At 36.2% G+C, this 15,116-nt stretch overlaps 1 protein-coding gene across 1 annotated transcript in view; it reads left to right on the top strand.

The window, feature by feature from the left end:
- The window catches only part of STK3 (serine/threonine kinase 3), a 327,530-nt gene that overhangs the window by 200,875 nt on the left and 111,539 nt on the right, over positions 1–15,116 (top strand). The window contains exon 8 of the mRNA XM_032610392.1: positions 1,030–1,155. Coding sequence (XP_032466283.1) covers positions 1,030–1,155 — 126 coding nt within the window. The remainder of the gene's footprint in view (positions 1–1,029; positions 1,156–15,116) is intronic.

Genomic DNA, 15,116 nt, shown 5'->3' with positions numbered 1-15,116 from the left:
GATCAGTTTATAACTGCTATAAAAGAATTTATTAGTTCTTTGTCATCGATGCTAGAATTTCTGTAATCAGGTAAAATTCTTACTCATAGTTTTCCCAAATGGTATGTTCACCATTTTAAAGCCTCTTACAAATGTCTGTAATTTCTTCTTAGCACTAGAATTTTTTTTATCTTTAAGAATATTTTTGTGTTGTATTGATCTTTATGAAAATAACTCAGATGGCTTTCTACTGATATATAATTGTGAAAATTACATTTTGAAGCTGTATTGCTGCTTCAAAATATGGTTATCTATTCCAAATTATACTTTTAACCTTTCCCTCTGCTTTCTCTCATGTTACTCCTCTGAATTAAAAAGTCATCAAACACCCAGGTATTTTCTGGTGGTTTCACTTCTGTTTATCAGAATTGTAACAAACTCAGATGTTTTAGCTAGATCAGGGTGGTATAGAAGTGAAGCAGTACTTATTTTCTGAAAAATATTTTTCTCTTATTGCTATTTTCTACTTCTCCCTTGGAAATGATTACATTATTAAAGACATAATAAATAGAAAATATGTAAAAGAAGTAAAATAAATAGTTACCCTCCTTTTGACTACTGATTCTGGCTGTCAGCTTGTTAAGATTAATTAAAATTTGTAACAATACCAAAATCATTTTATTTTTATATGTAATTTAATCACCACTCTTTAAAAAAATTTTTTTTTGTCTTTTTTACTACCTAATCTGCCTAATCTGTACTTCCTTTGGACAATTATATCTGTAAGGGGAATGTAGTTTTATTAACAGGATTACATTTTTGTGTGTATGCTTTAATGGTTTTTTAAAAACTTGTAAACCTGAAAGTAAAATCTTTATTTCTAAAGCAGTTGAAATATTCTCTGTTCTTAACCTATACATTTAATTCTGGATAAAGGACCAATCATTGAAGCCTATGCTCTTGGTTCACATTTACGTGTTGTTTTAATGTTTTAAAGATGTAATTCAGAGAAACCATTTGAATTTATACCATTGAATTTTACTTTTCTAGCACCCTTTTATCAAGAATGCAAAACCTGTATCAATTTTAAGAGACCTGATCACAGAAGCCATGGAGATCAAAGCTAAAAGACATGAAGAACAGCAGCGAGAATTGGAAGAGGAAGAAGAAAATTCGGTTCGTAATTACCCTAAAAAAGTTGATCTTTTTCTTCTGAGTCGAGAATGTCCTATAATTTTGGGTTTTTTCTTTAAATATATCATTAGCACTTTCTGTTTTATTGTACAAGTGAAGTATGTTTGTTCATTAAATCTCAAAATATATTTCGTTTTATTAAATGATGTCTTTTCTGATGTCTTAAGAATTAGTGATTAATGGGGAATGTAAGGTTAATATAATAGGCTTATACAGCACCTGGTATCTAGTTGACACTGAGGTGTGTTTGTTGAATAAATATTGTCTTGGATTTGGTCAATTTTATGTCATATCTTCTGGAACTTACTTTTAACTGGTCATCAGTTATGCTGTAGATAGAATACCACAGTAGAAGATGAGTTACTAGAGAAAGCAGGAGGGACATAAAAGGACCAGCTTATTACATTTACGTTCTATTAGTGCATCAATGCATTTTAATAAAGTAAAAAATTATATCTATGTATCATATTTTATAGTGTCTAATGTTTTTATGCTTCACTGACGATTTTTTCCTTGTTTTAAATTATAATATTTTTTTCTGGTTAAGGATATAGAGATGAATACCTCTTGGTATTCAGTTAGTCATTAAATCTGAAAACACAGATATTTTATTTTTATACTGATTGGAAATGTCTTTGATGACATCATCTATATTTTCCCATAGAAGTTTTTTTTTTTTTAATCTTACAGTTTTTGTATACAAATCCTATTATTTTGCTAATTCAAATTTACTTTCAATTTCAGAGACTGGTTATCTAATCGGTATTTCTTTTGAAATTCTTTTACCCTTTTCACCAAGTATTTTTTAAAATATTTATTTATTTATTTGGCTGCGCTGGGTCTTAGTTGCGGCACACAGGATCTTTGTTGCCGTGTGCAGGATCTTCGTTGCGGCATGCAGGATCTTTAGTTGCGGCATGCGAACTCTTAGTTGTGGCATGTGGGGTCTAGTTCCCTGACCAGGGATTGAACCCGGGGCCCCTGCATTGGGAGCGTGGCCACTGGACCACCAGGGAAGTCCCTCACCAGGTATTAAACCTTGTGTCATATGGTAGCCCAGGACAAGGAGAAGTGCGCTTCTTTTCAGAGCTGATTTATAATCATTTTCTGTAGCTATTTGGCTAAATCAGTTACTCATTTGGCAGTGACTGTGGATTGCCTGGTGAGACAGATGCTTTAAGCTTATATTCTAGATATAATTTTTTTGCCAGTGAATTCACCATTCAGAATTTTAAACAGCATCCTCATAAAGGTGTTTTTTCCATAAGTAATATGGGATGATGTAAAGATCTTGGTTCTTGTTCTCAAACGGTCTTGTAGTTCCCACCCTGTGTGATAATAGTTTTCGGTCTCTCTCTACAAATGATCAAATTTGTAAATGTCAATTATTTTTTTTGTAGTTTCAAAAGCACTTTCAGAAGCACTTTTATCATATTATTTGATCTTTAAAGAAGATTGAAGATGTGTATATTATTATCTCATTTTGCAGTTGACTGAAATTAAATTAGGAGTGAAGTCATTTACCAAAATTCACAGAACTGGTGAGGAGGGCTTCCCTGGTGGCGCAGTGGTTAAGAATCCACCTGCCAATGCAGGGAACATGGGTTTAAGCCCTGGTCCGGGAAGATCCCACATGCCACAGAGCAGCTAAGCCTGTGCGCCACAACTACTGAGCCTGTGCTCTAGAGCCCGTGTGCCACAACTGCTGAGCCCACATGCCACAACTACTGAAGCCCGTGTGCCTAGAGCCCATGCTCCGCAACTAGAGAAAGCCAGTGCACAGCAACAAAGACCCGATGCAGCCAAAATTAATTAATTAATATTAAAGAACAAAACACAAAAAAACTGGTGAGGAAACAAGAATAAAACTACGTATTTTACTTTTAAGCTTCCATCCTCCTTCATTAAGACTTTATGCTCACTTTTCAATCAAATATTTATTAGTATTTATAAAAATAAACATCACTGGATTTTCAGAATTACATACTTTGATAAGATTATGTTCTCAAAAAGTCTAGTCTTTGCCCCTCTGGGGTGGTACCCAGTGGTTTTCTTTCACCTTATGTAAGCTTCTCATGAGTGCTGGACTAATTAACTGCCTTTAATTAGCTGTCATTGGAGTAGTGACTATTTTTGCTTTGCTCTTATTTTCCTATACTTAATTATAGGTTGGTTTCCATTTTTTATGGATAAGGAACTATTGCTTACCCCAGAACTTACCAGTTTTTACTAAGTTTTAAAGACCTTGCTATAGTCATCTCAGTTACTTTCTGCCACTTCGGTGATCTCTTTCTTCACTATTTTCCTCTCCTTCACTGAGCTCCAGTCACACTGATCTTCTTTCACATTTTTTATTATTTTAACATGCCAATGACCTTTCCTTATGCAGGGCCTTTGCATGTGCCATTCCCACTGCTTGAAACATTCTTCTTCCTTAGAACTCTTTGAATGGGTAGGTTCTCGTCTTTCAGGCCTCAGCTTTAACTATTATATACTGCTAAAAATTAGCAGTTTAAAACAACATACATTTATTATTTCATGGTATCTGTAGATCAGTATTTCAGGAGTGGCTTAGTTGGATGATTTTGGCTCAGAGTCTCTTCTGAGGTTGAGGTTTAAGTGTTGGTCAGAGCTGCAGTCATCTGAAGGCTTGACAAGGAATGCAGTTCCCAGGTAGCTCACTCATATGGCTGTTGGCAGGCTGTCTCAGCTCCTGGCCATCTGGGCCACTCCATAGGACTATTTGAGAGTCTTCACAGTCTGGCAACTGGCTTTTCTTGGAGTGAGTGAGCCAAGAGTGAGAACAAAGAGGACATCTCAGTGCCTTTTATGACATCAGGAGTTGCACACTGTAAATTCTGCCACATTCTATTTGTTAAAAGAAGCTACTGGTCATAGAAAATGGTGGAGTAGGGAAATCTAAGAATCAGTGGCTCCACAGAAGCAACCATTAAGTTGGCAGAAACTGACAAGTCAAGCTTTTCAGAACACTGGAATCTAATAAAAAACTTATAGCAACCAGGGGAGTGCTTAATGAAGAAGCTTAAGAATGTTAAGTTTTGGTAAGAAAGTGTTGTGGCATTTTTGCTTTACATGCCTGCCATCCCCAATTTTTTAGCTCAGTGGCAGCCATGGGAACAGAGGGTGGAGGTTGGGGGCAGGGGAGAGGAGTAAGAACCTTACTTTCAAAAAATTGTGCTTTTGCATTTTGAGCTATCTGGCAGTTCCCTGTGGGGCTGGCACAGAGGCTTGCCTTTGTTTTGATCCCCTTAAGGTGGAGCAACTTCCTAGATGGTGTCTGTCCAAAACATCTAAATCTTCTAGAGTTAGTAAACAAGTTTAGCAAAGTTGCAGGGTACAAGATCAGCATACAAAAATCCATTATGTTTTTATGCACCAGCAAGGAACAACGCAAAAAGGAATTTAAGAAAACAGTTCCATTTACAATAGCATCCAAGAGAATGGAATACCTAAGAATAAATTTAGCCAAGGAGGTGAAAGAATTGTACAGTGAAAAATACAACACATTGCTGAAAGAATACCTAAATCAGTGGAAAAACATCCCATGTTCATTGATTGGAAGACTTAATATTGTTTAAATGGCAGTACTCCCCAAAGTGACTCACATATTCATCCAATCCCTATGGTCTTTTTTTGCAAAAAGGAAAAGCCAATCTTCAAATTTGTATGAAGGAAGGGGCCCCAAGTAGCTAAAACAATATTGGAAAAGAACAAAGTTGGAGGATTCACTTTCCAATTTCAGAATGTAATACAAAGCCACAGTAATTAAATCAATGTGGTTCTGGCATGAGGATTGACATATAAATCAATGGAATAGAATTGAGAGTCCAGAAATACACCCATACATCTATGACCAATTAATTTTCAATGAAAGTGTGGAGACCATTCAATGGAAAAAGAGAGGTCTTTTTAATGGATGGCGCTGAGACAGCTGGAAAGCCACATGTTAAAAGCGTGAGGTTGGGCCCTTACCTCTTGTCATATACAGTGACCTTTTAATATAAGGTCTAATTGGATGAATCAGTGACCAAAATATAAGAGCTAAAAGTTTATCACTTTTCATGCTGTTACTAACACTCTCTTGAATGCTTCTAGCTTCTGCCCACTGCCCCGTTCCAAAGCCATCCCATTGTTTTAGGTATGTGTTACATAGTCTGGCGCACATTCAAGGTGTGGGGAATTAGGTTCTACCTTTTGAAGGGAAGACTGTCAAAATATTGTGGACAGATTTAAAAATCGCATCAGGTTTTTATGATTTCTTAGTTTTCAAATAAGCATTTATACTCTCTGGAACCAAGCTAGTGTTTCTGGATGAAACTATTATGTTGTTTTTTGTTGTTTTAATTGAAATTGTAAGAAAAAATTAAGTCTTGACAGAGTCACACACTTTGAGCAGTGTTCACACTCTTTGCTTTAGATTATGTTCTCAGGCAGTAGTTTCTATCTTGAGGTCATTTTGTCATTTGTGCTCTGAATATAAATAAATATGCATATGCACAGACACATGCAATTTATAAGAACAATGAGATATGCAGAGAGGATCTGAAGCCCTCCTACAGTAAGAGTATGTTTCTACATTGCCATTCGTTTTTATCAAATTTTTAAATCAGTAGTCATGTTCTCTCAGAAACTTTTATTCACACTGAAGGCTGAAAATCTTACATAGAGTTTGTCTTCATACTGTTCATTCCTTTGGTATTCTCTTGCAAATTGACTTAAAATTGGATTACATATACAGTTTTAAAGTAAAACAGTCAAATTCTCATAGCTACATGTCTCTTAATGTTCATGGCCAAATTGTCATTAAAGTGATACTCTATTTTTCATAAGAGTCAAACATTTTCATAAAATTTGCATTTATTTCTGACCAAGTCAGTACAAAGTTGGACATAGTTTGTCTATATAAACTGTAGGCATACAGGACTTTTTCTTGTTCTCATTCAGATTATACTAATATATCTGTAGCATTCAAGGTGTGAGCATGCATTCTGGTAATTTATTAATTATACAATAAACAATACATCCCTATGTAGTTCTTCTTTAATTTATTATTATTTTTTTTTTTTGGCTGCGTTGGGTCTTTGTTGCTGTGCACGGGCTTTCTCTAGTTGCAGAGGACGAGCTCTACGCACACGGGCTTCAGTAGTTGTGGCACGTGGGCTCAGTAGTTGTGGCACACAGGCTCTAGAGCACAGGCTCGGTAGTTGTGGTGCACGGGCTTAGTTGCTCCACGGTATGTGGGATCTTCCTGGACCAGGGATCGAACCCGTGTCCCCTGCATTGGATTCTGAACCACTGTGCCACCAGGGAAATCCCCACTATGTAGCTCTTAAACTCTAATTCATCATTGATTTTTAAAAGATTAGTTTTAAGTTACTGGTATGGCTTATTAAAATATTATATAGGCACTTATGTTTAAATATTTACACAGTACAAGTTACTGCTTGCTGATTTTAAATAAAATAACAAGACAAACACTCCATACATGGTACACTGAATGATTATTTAAAAGTGTAATGGGTGATGTTAATAAATTGAATTTATAAGGCATAGAATGCACTATTGACAAGTGGTCATTTTTAAAGTAGATTAGAAGATTGATAAGGAGTTTGCAAGAATTGCTTCGTACTGGAGCTCAGGTGTTTCCCATGTCAATCACAATGTTAATTTAAGTAAAATACGAGGAGCTGAAAGATGTGGGAGAATGTTAAAGTAAGTAAAATGTTGAGCAAAAAGTGGGATACTTCTTGATGTTAGGTTTGCTTGAGAGCTTTTCACTTTTTTTTTTGAGAGCTTTTCACTTTTATGCATGTAATAGGCCTTTTATTTTCACTTTCAAAGGTGTCATTTTATTTCATATTAATTTAGTAATGATTCAAAGAGAAAGGTTTTGTCTACTAACTGGCTTTAGACCATGTTTTAGAGCTTCTGTCTTTGGAAAAGAAATGAGGACTTTCTGGTGATTTCTTTTCTGAACTTTTCTGGTCTGAACTCTGAACTTGTCAGGCTGCTGTCCTTAATGTCTGAGGGATGGCATATCCCCTCCAGTTGTGATTCACTGAAACAGTAATTCTTAGCATGGGTGTCGGGAGAAATGCCAGGGTGCTTGGGAAAATCCACATCCCTACAGGTGGTGAGATAGCCTCCAGGTGAGTAGTCTCAGAGTCTTCCATCTTCCCCCTACCCCTGTTTAATAAAGGAACTTCAAATCAATCTCTCTCTTGAGAATCTTTTAAACTGATAAATAATAGAACAGCATCAGAATCTGCCCAAGTCAGTCCAGAAGCTTCTAACGTATCTAATTGGTTAAATTTGTGGGGGTGGGGAGGGTAGAATTTATCTAAGAGCAGGACAGACTGCTTGGACTAAAATCCTGATTCTGTTCCCAAATAACTGTCATTGGCCAAGTTACTTAACCTCTCTGCTTCAATTTCACTATCTGTAAAAAGGGGCTAGTGATAGATCATACTTCATAGAGTTGTTATGGGGATGTAATAAAAAATATGTATATCTTCACACTTAGAACAGTTTATCACACATAATATGCTCGATAAAGTTTAGCTTCAGTTTTATTAGTGCTACTACTTATATCACCACTGCTGCTATTATTTTAACATTTTGTCTGGGTGTTTTGTTATTATTTTGTTTGTTTAGTTTTTGGTTTCTTTGATGATAATTGTTCCTGCTGCTGGTTTTGCTACTCTGAGGGCCACCAAAATAACATCACTTACCAGACTTGAACCAGTATTTTGAAAATGTCTTTTTAACTGTTTTAAAACAAATTTTAAATGGTCAAATGTGCTTGGAAGAACTGGTAGAGATTTTTATAAACTACTTTAAGCTTAAAACCAGTAAAGATAATTTTAAAATTTATTCTTAGTCCTTTACTTCTTAAAAAGTAAATTAGATTTAATAAGGAACATTTATATTTGAGATAACATTATTAATCACAAACTGAAATTCTTTAAAAGAACTACTTGTTATCTCTCATTCTCCCCATATAATTAAAACACAATTCTAAAAAAATCCCTCTCAGTGTTTAGATAGCTGTGAGTATGTAAACATCATAATATATTATGATTACATATTTTTTATGTTTGTGATTTCTGGAACGAGTAGTTGTCACGGTTTTTGTTACTGTTGTTTGTTGCTGTTAATTTTTCTGTGTACCTATCACGAATTTGTTTTGAAACGCCACATTCCCGGACTCTCTGCAGAGGCTGTAAAGGCCTCTGTGTATGGTCAAACACAAATAATTGTTTAGTGTCATACTTTATCCTTGACTTGTTCTTTCTCTCCCTCTATCTTCCTGTAATCTGAATGCTGACTTTCTGGAGTCTTGAACAGCTCTTCTCCTAAGACATCACCCCCCAGCCCCCCTTCAGCATCATCCTGCAAATTTCCTTTCCTCTCTTCTCTAATGGATCCTATGGTTTCTGGATCTTGTCTTTCTTGTTTTGCTTCCTTACTTTGATGCACTTTATCTCCCAGGAGCTTCCAGACATTAGCAGATTTTTTCACAACTTGTATATCTGACCATGTCTTTATTCTATCTTTACTGTTGATTGATTGAGTATAAAATTCTGGATTGAAAATAATGTTCCCTTAAAAATTTGAAGGCCTTGCTCTATTTCTTAACTTAGTAGTAAGGATGATGAGAAGCTGGATGACATTCAGATACCTAATCCTTTGAATGTTTTATAGAAGTTTTATAGATCTTCACTTTCTGTTATTTAAAACTTTCATGGAATGTGCCTTGGTGTAGATGTTTTTTTTTTTTTTTGCGGTACACAGGACTCTCACTGTTGTGACCCCTCCCGCTGCGGAGCACAGGCTTCGGATGGGCAGGCCCAGTGGCCATGGCTCACGGGCCCAGCCGCTCCACGGCATGTGGGATCCTCCCAGACTGGGGCACAAACCCGTGTCCCCTGCATCGGCAGGTGGACTCTCAACCACTGAGCCACCAGGGAAGCCCGGTGTAGATCTTTTCCCATTCATTGTGTGGAGTGCCTTTTGGCTCTTTCAATTTGGAAATGTCCCTTAATTCTGTGTTATTTTAGTTTTAAAATTTTTTATTGGAGTATAGTTGATTTACAAGGTTATATTAGTTTCAGCTGTACAGCAAAATGAATCAGTTATACGTATACATATATCCACTCCTTTTTAGATTCTTTTCCCATAGGTCATTACAGAGTATTGAGAAGAATTACCTGTGCTATACAGTAGGTCCTTATTAGTTATGTTTTATATATAACAGTGTGTATATGTCAATCCCAATCTCCTAATTTATCCCTCCCTCCCCTTTCCCCCCTGGTAACCATAAGTTTGTTTTCTACATCTGTGACTCCATTTCTGTTGTGTAAATAAGTTCATTTGTACCATTTTTTTTAGATTCCACATATAAGCAATATCATATGATATTTGTCTTTATCTGACTTCACTCAGTATGAGAATCTCTAGGTCCATCCATGTTGCTGCAAATGGCATAATTTCCTTCTTTTTTATGGCTAAGTAATATTCCAGTGTATATATGTACCACATCTTCTTTAGTCACTCCTCTGTGGATGTTAAGGTTGCTTCCATGTCTTGGACATTAAGGTTGTTTCCATGTCTTGACTATTGTAAATAGTGCTGCAGTGAACATAGGGGCGCATGTATCTTTTCAAATTATGGTTTTCTCCAGATATATGCCCAGGAGTGGGATTGCTGGATCTTATGGTAGTTCTGTATTTAGTTTTTTTTTTTTTTTTTTTTATGCGTTACGCGGGCCTCTCACTGTTGTGGCCTCTCCCGTTGCGGAGGACAGGCTCCGGACGCGCAGGCTCAGCGGCCATGGCTCACGGGCCCAGCCGCTCCGCGGCATGTGGGATCTTCCCAGACCGGGGCACGAACCCGTGTCCCCTGCATCGGCAGGCGGACTCTCAACCACTGCGCCACCAGGGAAGCCCTGTATTTAGTTTTTTAATGAACTTCCATACTGTTCTCCATAGTGGCTGTACCAATTTACATTTCCACCAACAGAGTAGGAGGGTTTCCTTTTCTTCACACCCTCTCCAGCATTTATTGTTCGTAGATTTTTTTTTTTCTTTTGCAGTATGCGGGCCTCTCACTGTTGTGGCCTCTCCCGTTGCAGAGCACAATGAAGTGCCTTTGTTAGATGCTGATGAAGTGCTTTCACTACATGGAGGGTTTTGTTTTTGCTTTTTAAATTAGTGTTTCTAATCACAAATGTGATATCTACATGTGATTTTTAAAATCTACAAAGAGCGCATAATAAAAAGAATCTTTGGCACCCTAGATCTTCATTTACACAGCCTCCCTCCTGGGAAGCAACCATGATCATTAATTTCTTATGTATCTTTGTGGAAATCGTTTATGTATAAACATCTCCTTTCTTCACCCTTTTTTGCACACACAGGAGCATACCATACAGACCTTGCTTTGTATCTTGAGATTGTACCATATTTGGCACATTTAGATCTATCTCATTCTTTTCCACGGCTCCGTGTTTTACAATTATGTGGTTGAACCATGGTTTATTTAACCCGTCCACTAATGATAGATATTAAATATGTTGCCAGTCAATACACAGTGCTGATTTGAATATTCTTGTCTTTGAAAACATGCAAGTATTACTTACAGGAGATGCTCCTCAAGGTGGAATTTCTGTGCCCCAGAAAGAAATTTAAACAGGGGAGTGGTGTGAACAAGCTGGCCTTTTATTTTTATTTATTTATTTATTTTTGCGGGACGTGGGCCTCTCACTGTTGTGGCCTCTCCCGTTGCAGAGCACAGGCTCTGGACGCGCAGGCTCAGCGGCCATGGCTCACGGGCCCAGCCGCTCCATGGCATGTGGGATCTTCCCGGACTGGGGCACGAACCCATGTCCCCTGCATCGGCAGGCGGACTCTCAACCACTGCGCCACCAACGAAGCCCTGTTCATAGATTTTTTGATGTGTGAGGTGATACCTCATTGTCATTTTGATTTACATTTCTCTAATAATTAGTGATGCTGAGCAACTTTTCATGTGCTTTTTAGCCATCTGTATGTCTTCTTTGGAGAAATGTCTATTTAGATCTTCTGCCTATTTTTTGATTTTTTTTTTTTTAATATATTGAGCTGCATGAGCTGTGTGTATATTTTGGAGGTTAATCCCTTGTCAGTCACTTCATTTGCAAATATTTTCTCCCATTCTGTGGGTTGTCTTTTTGTTTTGTTTATGGTTTCCTTTGTTGTGCAAAAGTTTTAAGTTTCATTAGGTTCCATTTGTTTATTTTTGTTTTTATTTTCATTACTCTAGGAGGTGGATCAAAAAAGATATTGCTGCGATTTATGTCAGAGTATTCTGCCTATGTTTTCTTCTAAGAGTTTTATAGTATCCATTCTTACATTTAGGTCTTTAATCCATTCTGAGTTTATTTTTGTGTATGGTGTTAGGAAGTGTTCTAACTTCATTTTTTTTACATGTAGCTGTCCAGTTTTCCCAGCACACTTATTGAAGAGGCTGTCTTTTCTCCATTGTATATTCTTACCTCCTTTGTCAAAGATTAGGTGACCATAGGTGCGTGCGTTTATCTCTGGACTTTCTGTACTGTTCCACTGATAAATATTTATGTTCTTGTGCCAGTACCAAAGTGTTTTGATTACCGTAGCTTTGTAGTATAGTCTGAAGTCAGGGAGCCTGATTCCTCCAGCTCCGTTTTTCTTTCTCAAGATTGCTTTGGCCATTTGGGGTCTTTTGTATCTCCATACAAATTGTAAAATTTTTTGTTCTGATTCTGTGAAAAATGCCATTGGTAATTTGATAGGTATTGCATTGAATCTGTAGATTGCTTTAGGTAGTATAAGATTCTTCCAATCTAAGAACATGGTATATCTCTCCATCCTTTTGTGTCATCTTTGATTTGTTTCATCAGTATCTTATAATTTTCTGAGTACAGGTCTTTTGCCTCCTTAGGTAGCTTTATTCCTAGGTATTTTATTCTGTTTGTTGCAGTGGTAAATAGGAGTGTTTCCTTAATTTCTCTTTCAGATTTTCATCATTAGTGTATAGGAACACAAGAGATTTCTGTGCATTAATTTTGTATCCTGCTACTTTACCAAATTCATTGATGAGCTCTAGTAGTTTTCTGGTAGCATCTTTAGGATTCTCTATGTATAGTATCATGTCATCTGCAAACAGTGACAGTTTTACTACTTCTTTTCTAATTTGGATTCCTTTTATTTCTTTTTCTTGTCTGATTCATGTGGCTAGAACTTCCAAAACTGTGTTGAATAAAAGTGGCAAGAGTGGACAACCTTGCCTTGTTCCTGATCTTAGAGGGAATGCATTCAGTTTTTCACCATTAAGAATGATGTTAGTTGTGGGTTTGTCATATATGGCCCTTATTATGTTGAGGTAGTTTCCCTCTATGCCCACTTTCTGCAGAGTTTTTAATCATAAGTGGGAGTTGAATTTTATCAAAAGCTTTTTCTGCATTTATTGAGATGATCATATGGTTTTTATTCTTCAGTTTGTTAATGTGGTGTATCACGTTGATTGCTTTGCATATATTGAAGAATCCTTGCATCCATGGGATAAATCCCACTTGATCATGGTGTATGATACTTTTAATGTGTTGTTGGGTTAGCTTTGCTAGTATTTTGTTGAGGATTTTTGCATCTGTGTTCATCAGTGATATTGGCCTGTAGTTTTCTTTTTTTGTGTGTGGTATCTTTGTCTGGTTTTGGTATCAGGGTGATGGTGGCCTCAGAACGAGCTTGGGAGTGTTCCTTCCTCTGCAGTATTTTGGAAGAGTTTGAGAAGCATAGGTGTTAGCTCTTCTCTAAATGTTTGATAGAATTCACCTGTGAAGCTATCTGGTCATGGACTTTTGTTAGTTGGGAGTTTTTAAATCACAGTTTCAATTTCATTACTTGTGATTGGTTTGTTCTTATTTTCTATTTCTTCCTGGTTCAGTCTTGGAGGGTTGAACCTTTCTAAGAATTAGTCCATGTTTTCTAGGTTGTTTGTGGCCCATTGTTGCTTGTAGTAGTTTCCTGTAAGCCTTTGTATTTCTTTGGTGTCAGTTTTAACTTTTCCTTTTTCATTTCTAATTTTATTGATTTGAGCCCTCTCCCTTTTTTTTTCTGATGAGTCTGGCTAAAGGTTTATCAATTTTGTTTATCTTTTCAGAGAACCAGCTTTTAGTTTTGATCTTTTCTGTTGTTTTCTTCATCACTATTTCATGTATTTTTGCTCTTATCTTTATGATTTCTTTCTTTCTACTAACTTTGGGTTTTGTTTGTTCTTCTTTCTCTGGTTGCTTTAGGTGTAAGGTTAGGTTGTTTATTTAAGAGTTTTCTTGTTTCCTGAGGTAAGATCAATTCTGTGTAATTTTATATTTGCTATTTCTTATTAACTTCTTCTCTTTTCTCTCTCTCCCTCACTTTCTGTCTCCCCCTTTCTCACCTCCCACCATCTTTCTCTCTTACTCTCCTTTTATTTCCTTGTTAAACCTCTTAGATTTATCTTTCAATGATCTTATCTTCTCTGTTTTTTTATTTTTCTCTTCCTTTTTTTGTTCTTTCTTGGAGGTCTCTCTAAGTTTATCTTCTAACCCTTGTATTTTTTTCCATAGCTAATATTTAATTTCCCAAATATCCTTCTCTTCCTCATTGTTGTTACATTATCATTATTACTTTGAGTTTTCTTTTTCTCTCTTCCTTGTCTCTGTTTCCTTCGTGTTTATTTTGATCTCTAACTTTTCACTTTATGGGTTTTCTTGAAGAATCTAATGATTGTATTTGAGAGAAACACTAAAATTGCCTATTGGAAACTCTCTGTGTAAGAGTAGAATTAGTTGACTTGTGAACCTTACTGTAAAAGATGTTACGACCCACTGCTCTGGGGCCTGAATTTGCTTGCCTCTTGTGAGTTCTCTCCTTACAAGCTTAAGTTTTGGGTTTCTTTGGTCTGCTGAGGTAGCTACTACTTACATATATTTATGTGATTTCTAGCTTCCAGTTTTTTCTTCTAGCTTCCAAATTTTTTGACATCTCCTGTTTGCTGTTGTCTCCTCCTCCATGCTCTTTGTCTTTATGAGTTTATTTCTTTTCTGTGAAATAAACTCTTTTCTTTATTGTAATTTTGTACAATAAAAATTGTATTTTTTGAGGGTTGTTGCTGGAATCAGCATAAACCCATGTGTTCAATCCTCCATTTTAATGGAAACTTTTGCCATTTGTCTTTTCTTGAGTGTTCTGAAATTGTCGTTTTAAATATTGAGTTGTTAATGTGATGATAGTCAAATAAATCTATAAAACCTCATATGTTATGATGATTAAAAACTCCCTGAGCACTCATAAAGTTTTACAATTAAAAGGAAAATTTTGATCTGTTCAATTATAGTTTATTCTGGACATTTTGTAAATGAGAATGATCCAAGAAGGGAAGGGAAAACTTCTAAAAGATACATTACAAGAAATCTAGGAATTTAAGGCAAGTCATACCAAATTAGTAGTTGATGAGAATAAAAGTAAATGTACACCTGAAACTAGCACAATATATTGTAAGTCAGCTATACTTCAATTTAAAAAAAAGGAAATGGACATTTCTGTTTTTCTCAACCACTGTTTTATAAAATAATTTTCTTTAAATGGTGGAACAAAGGTACAATCTTGAGCCTTCCAGCCATATGAGAACAATTGTAGCCTATTGAGCCATTATTTGATTGATTCTGTGCTTGCCTTACACCTACATCTGTGTAGTTAAGGTTGTTGCTTTGTAACCTCCCTTTATATTCGTTTGTAATTCATCTTAGTTACCTTTGGCCCATGAAACTTGGCTGATCCTTCTTTTGGAATTTGCTCCAATTTGGTGGATTCATTTGGACAATACCTGCTATTTATAGTACTGGGGACTGGCCACCTTTTTTAGGA

The sequence above is a fragment of the Phocoena sinus genome, chromosome 17 (genome assembly GCF_008692025.1).
Source record: "Phocoena sinus isolate mPhoSin1 chromosome 17, mPhoSin1.pri, whole genome shotgun sequence".
Classification (NCBI taxonomy): domain Eukaryota; kingdom Metazoa; phylum Chordata; class Mammalia; order Artiodactyla; family Phocoenidae; genus Phocoena; species Phocoena sinus.
Note: the sequence above shows the minus strand (reverse complement) of the source record. Positions and strands in the feature narration are given on the sequence as shown.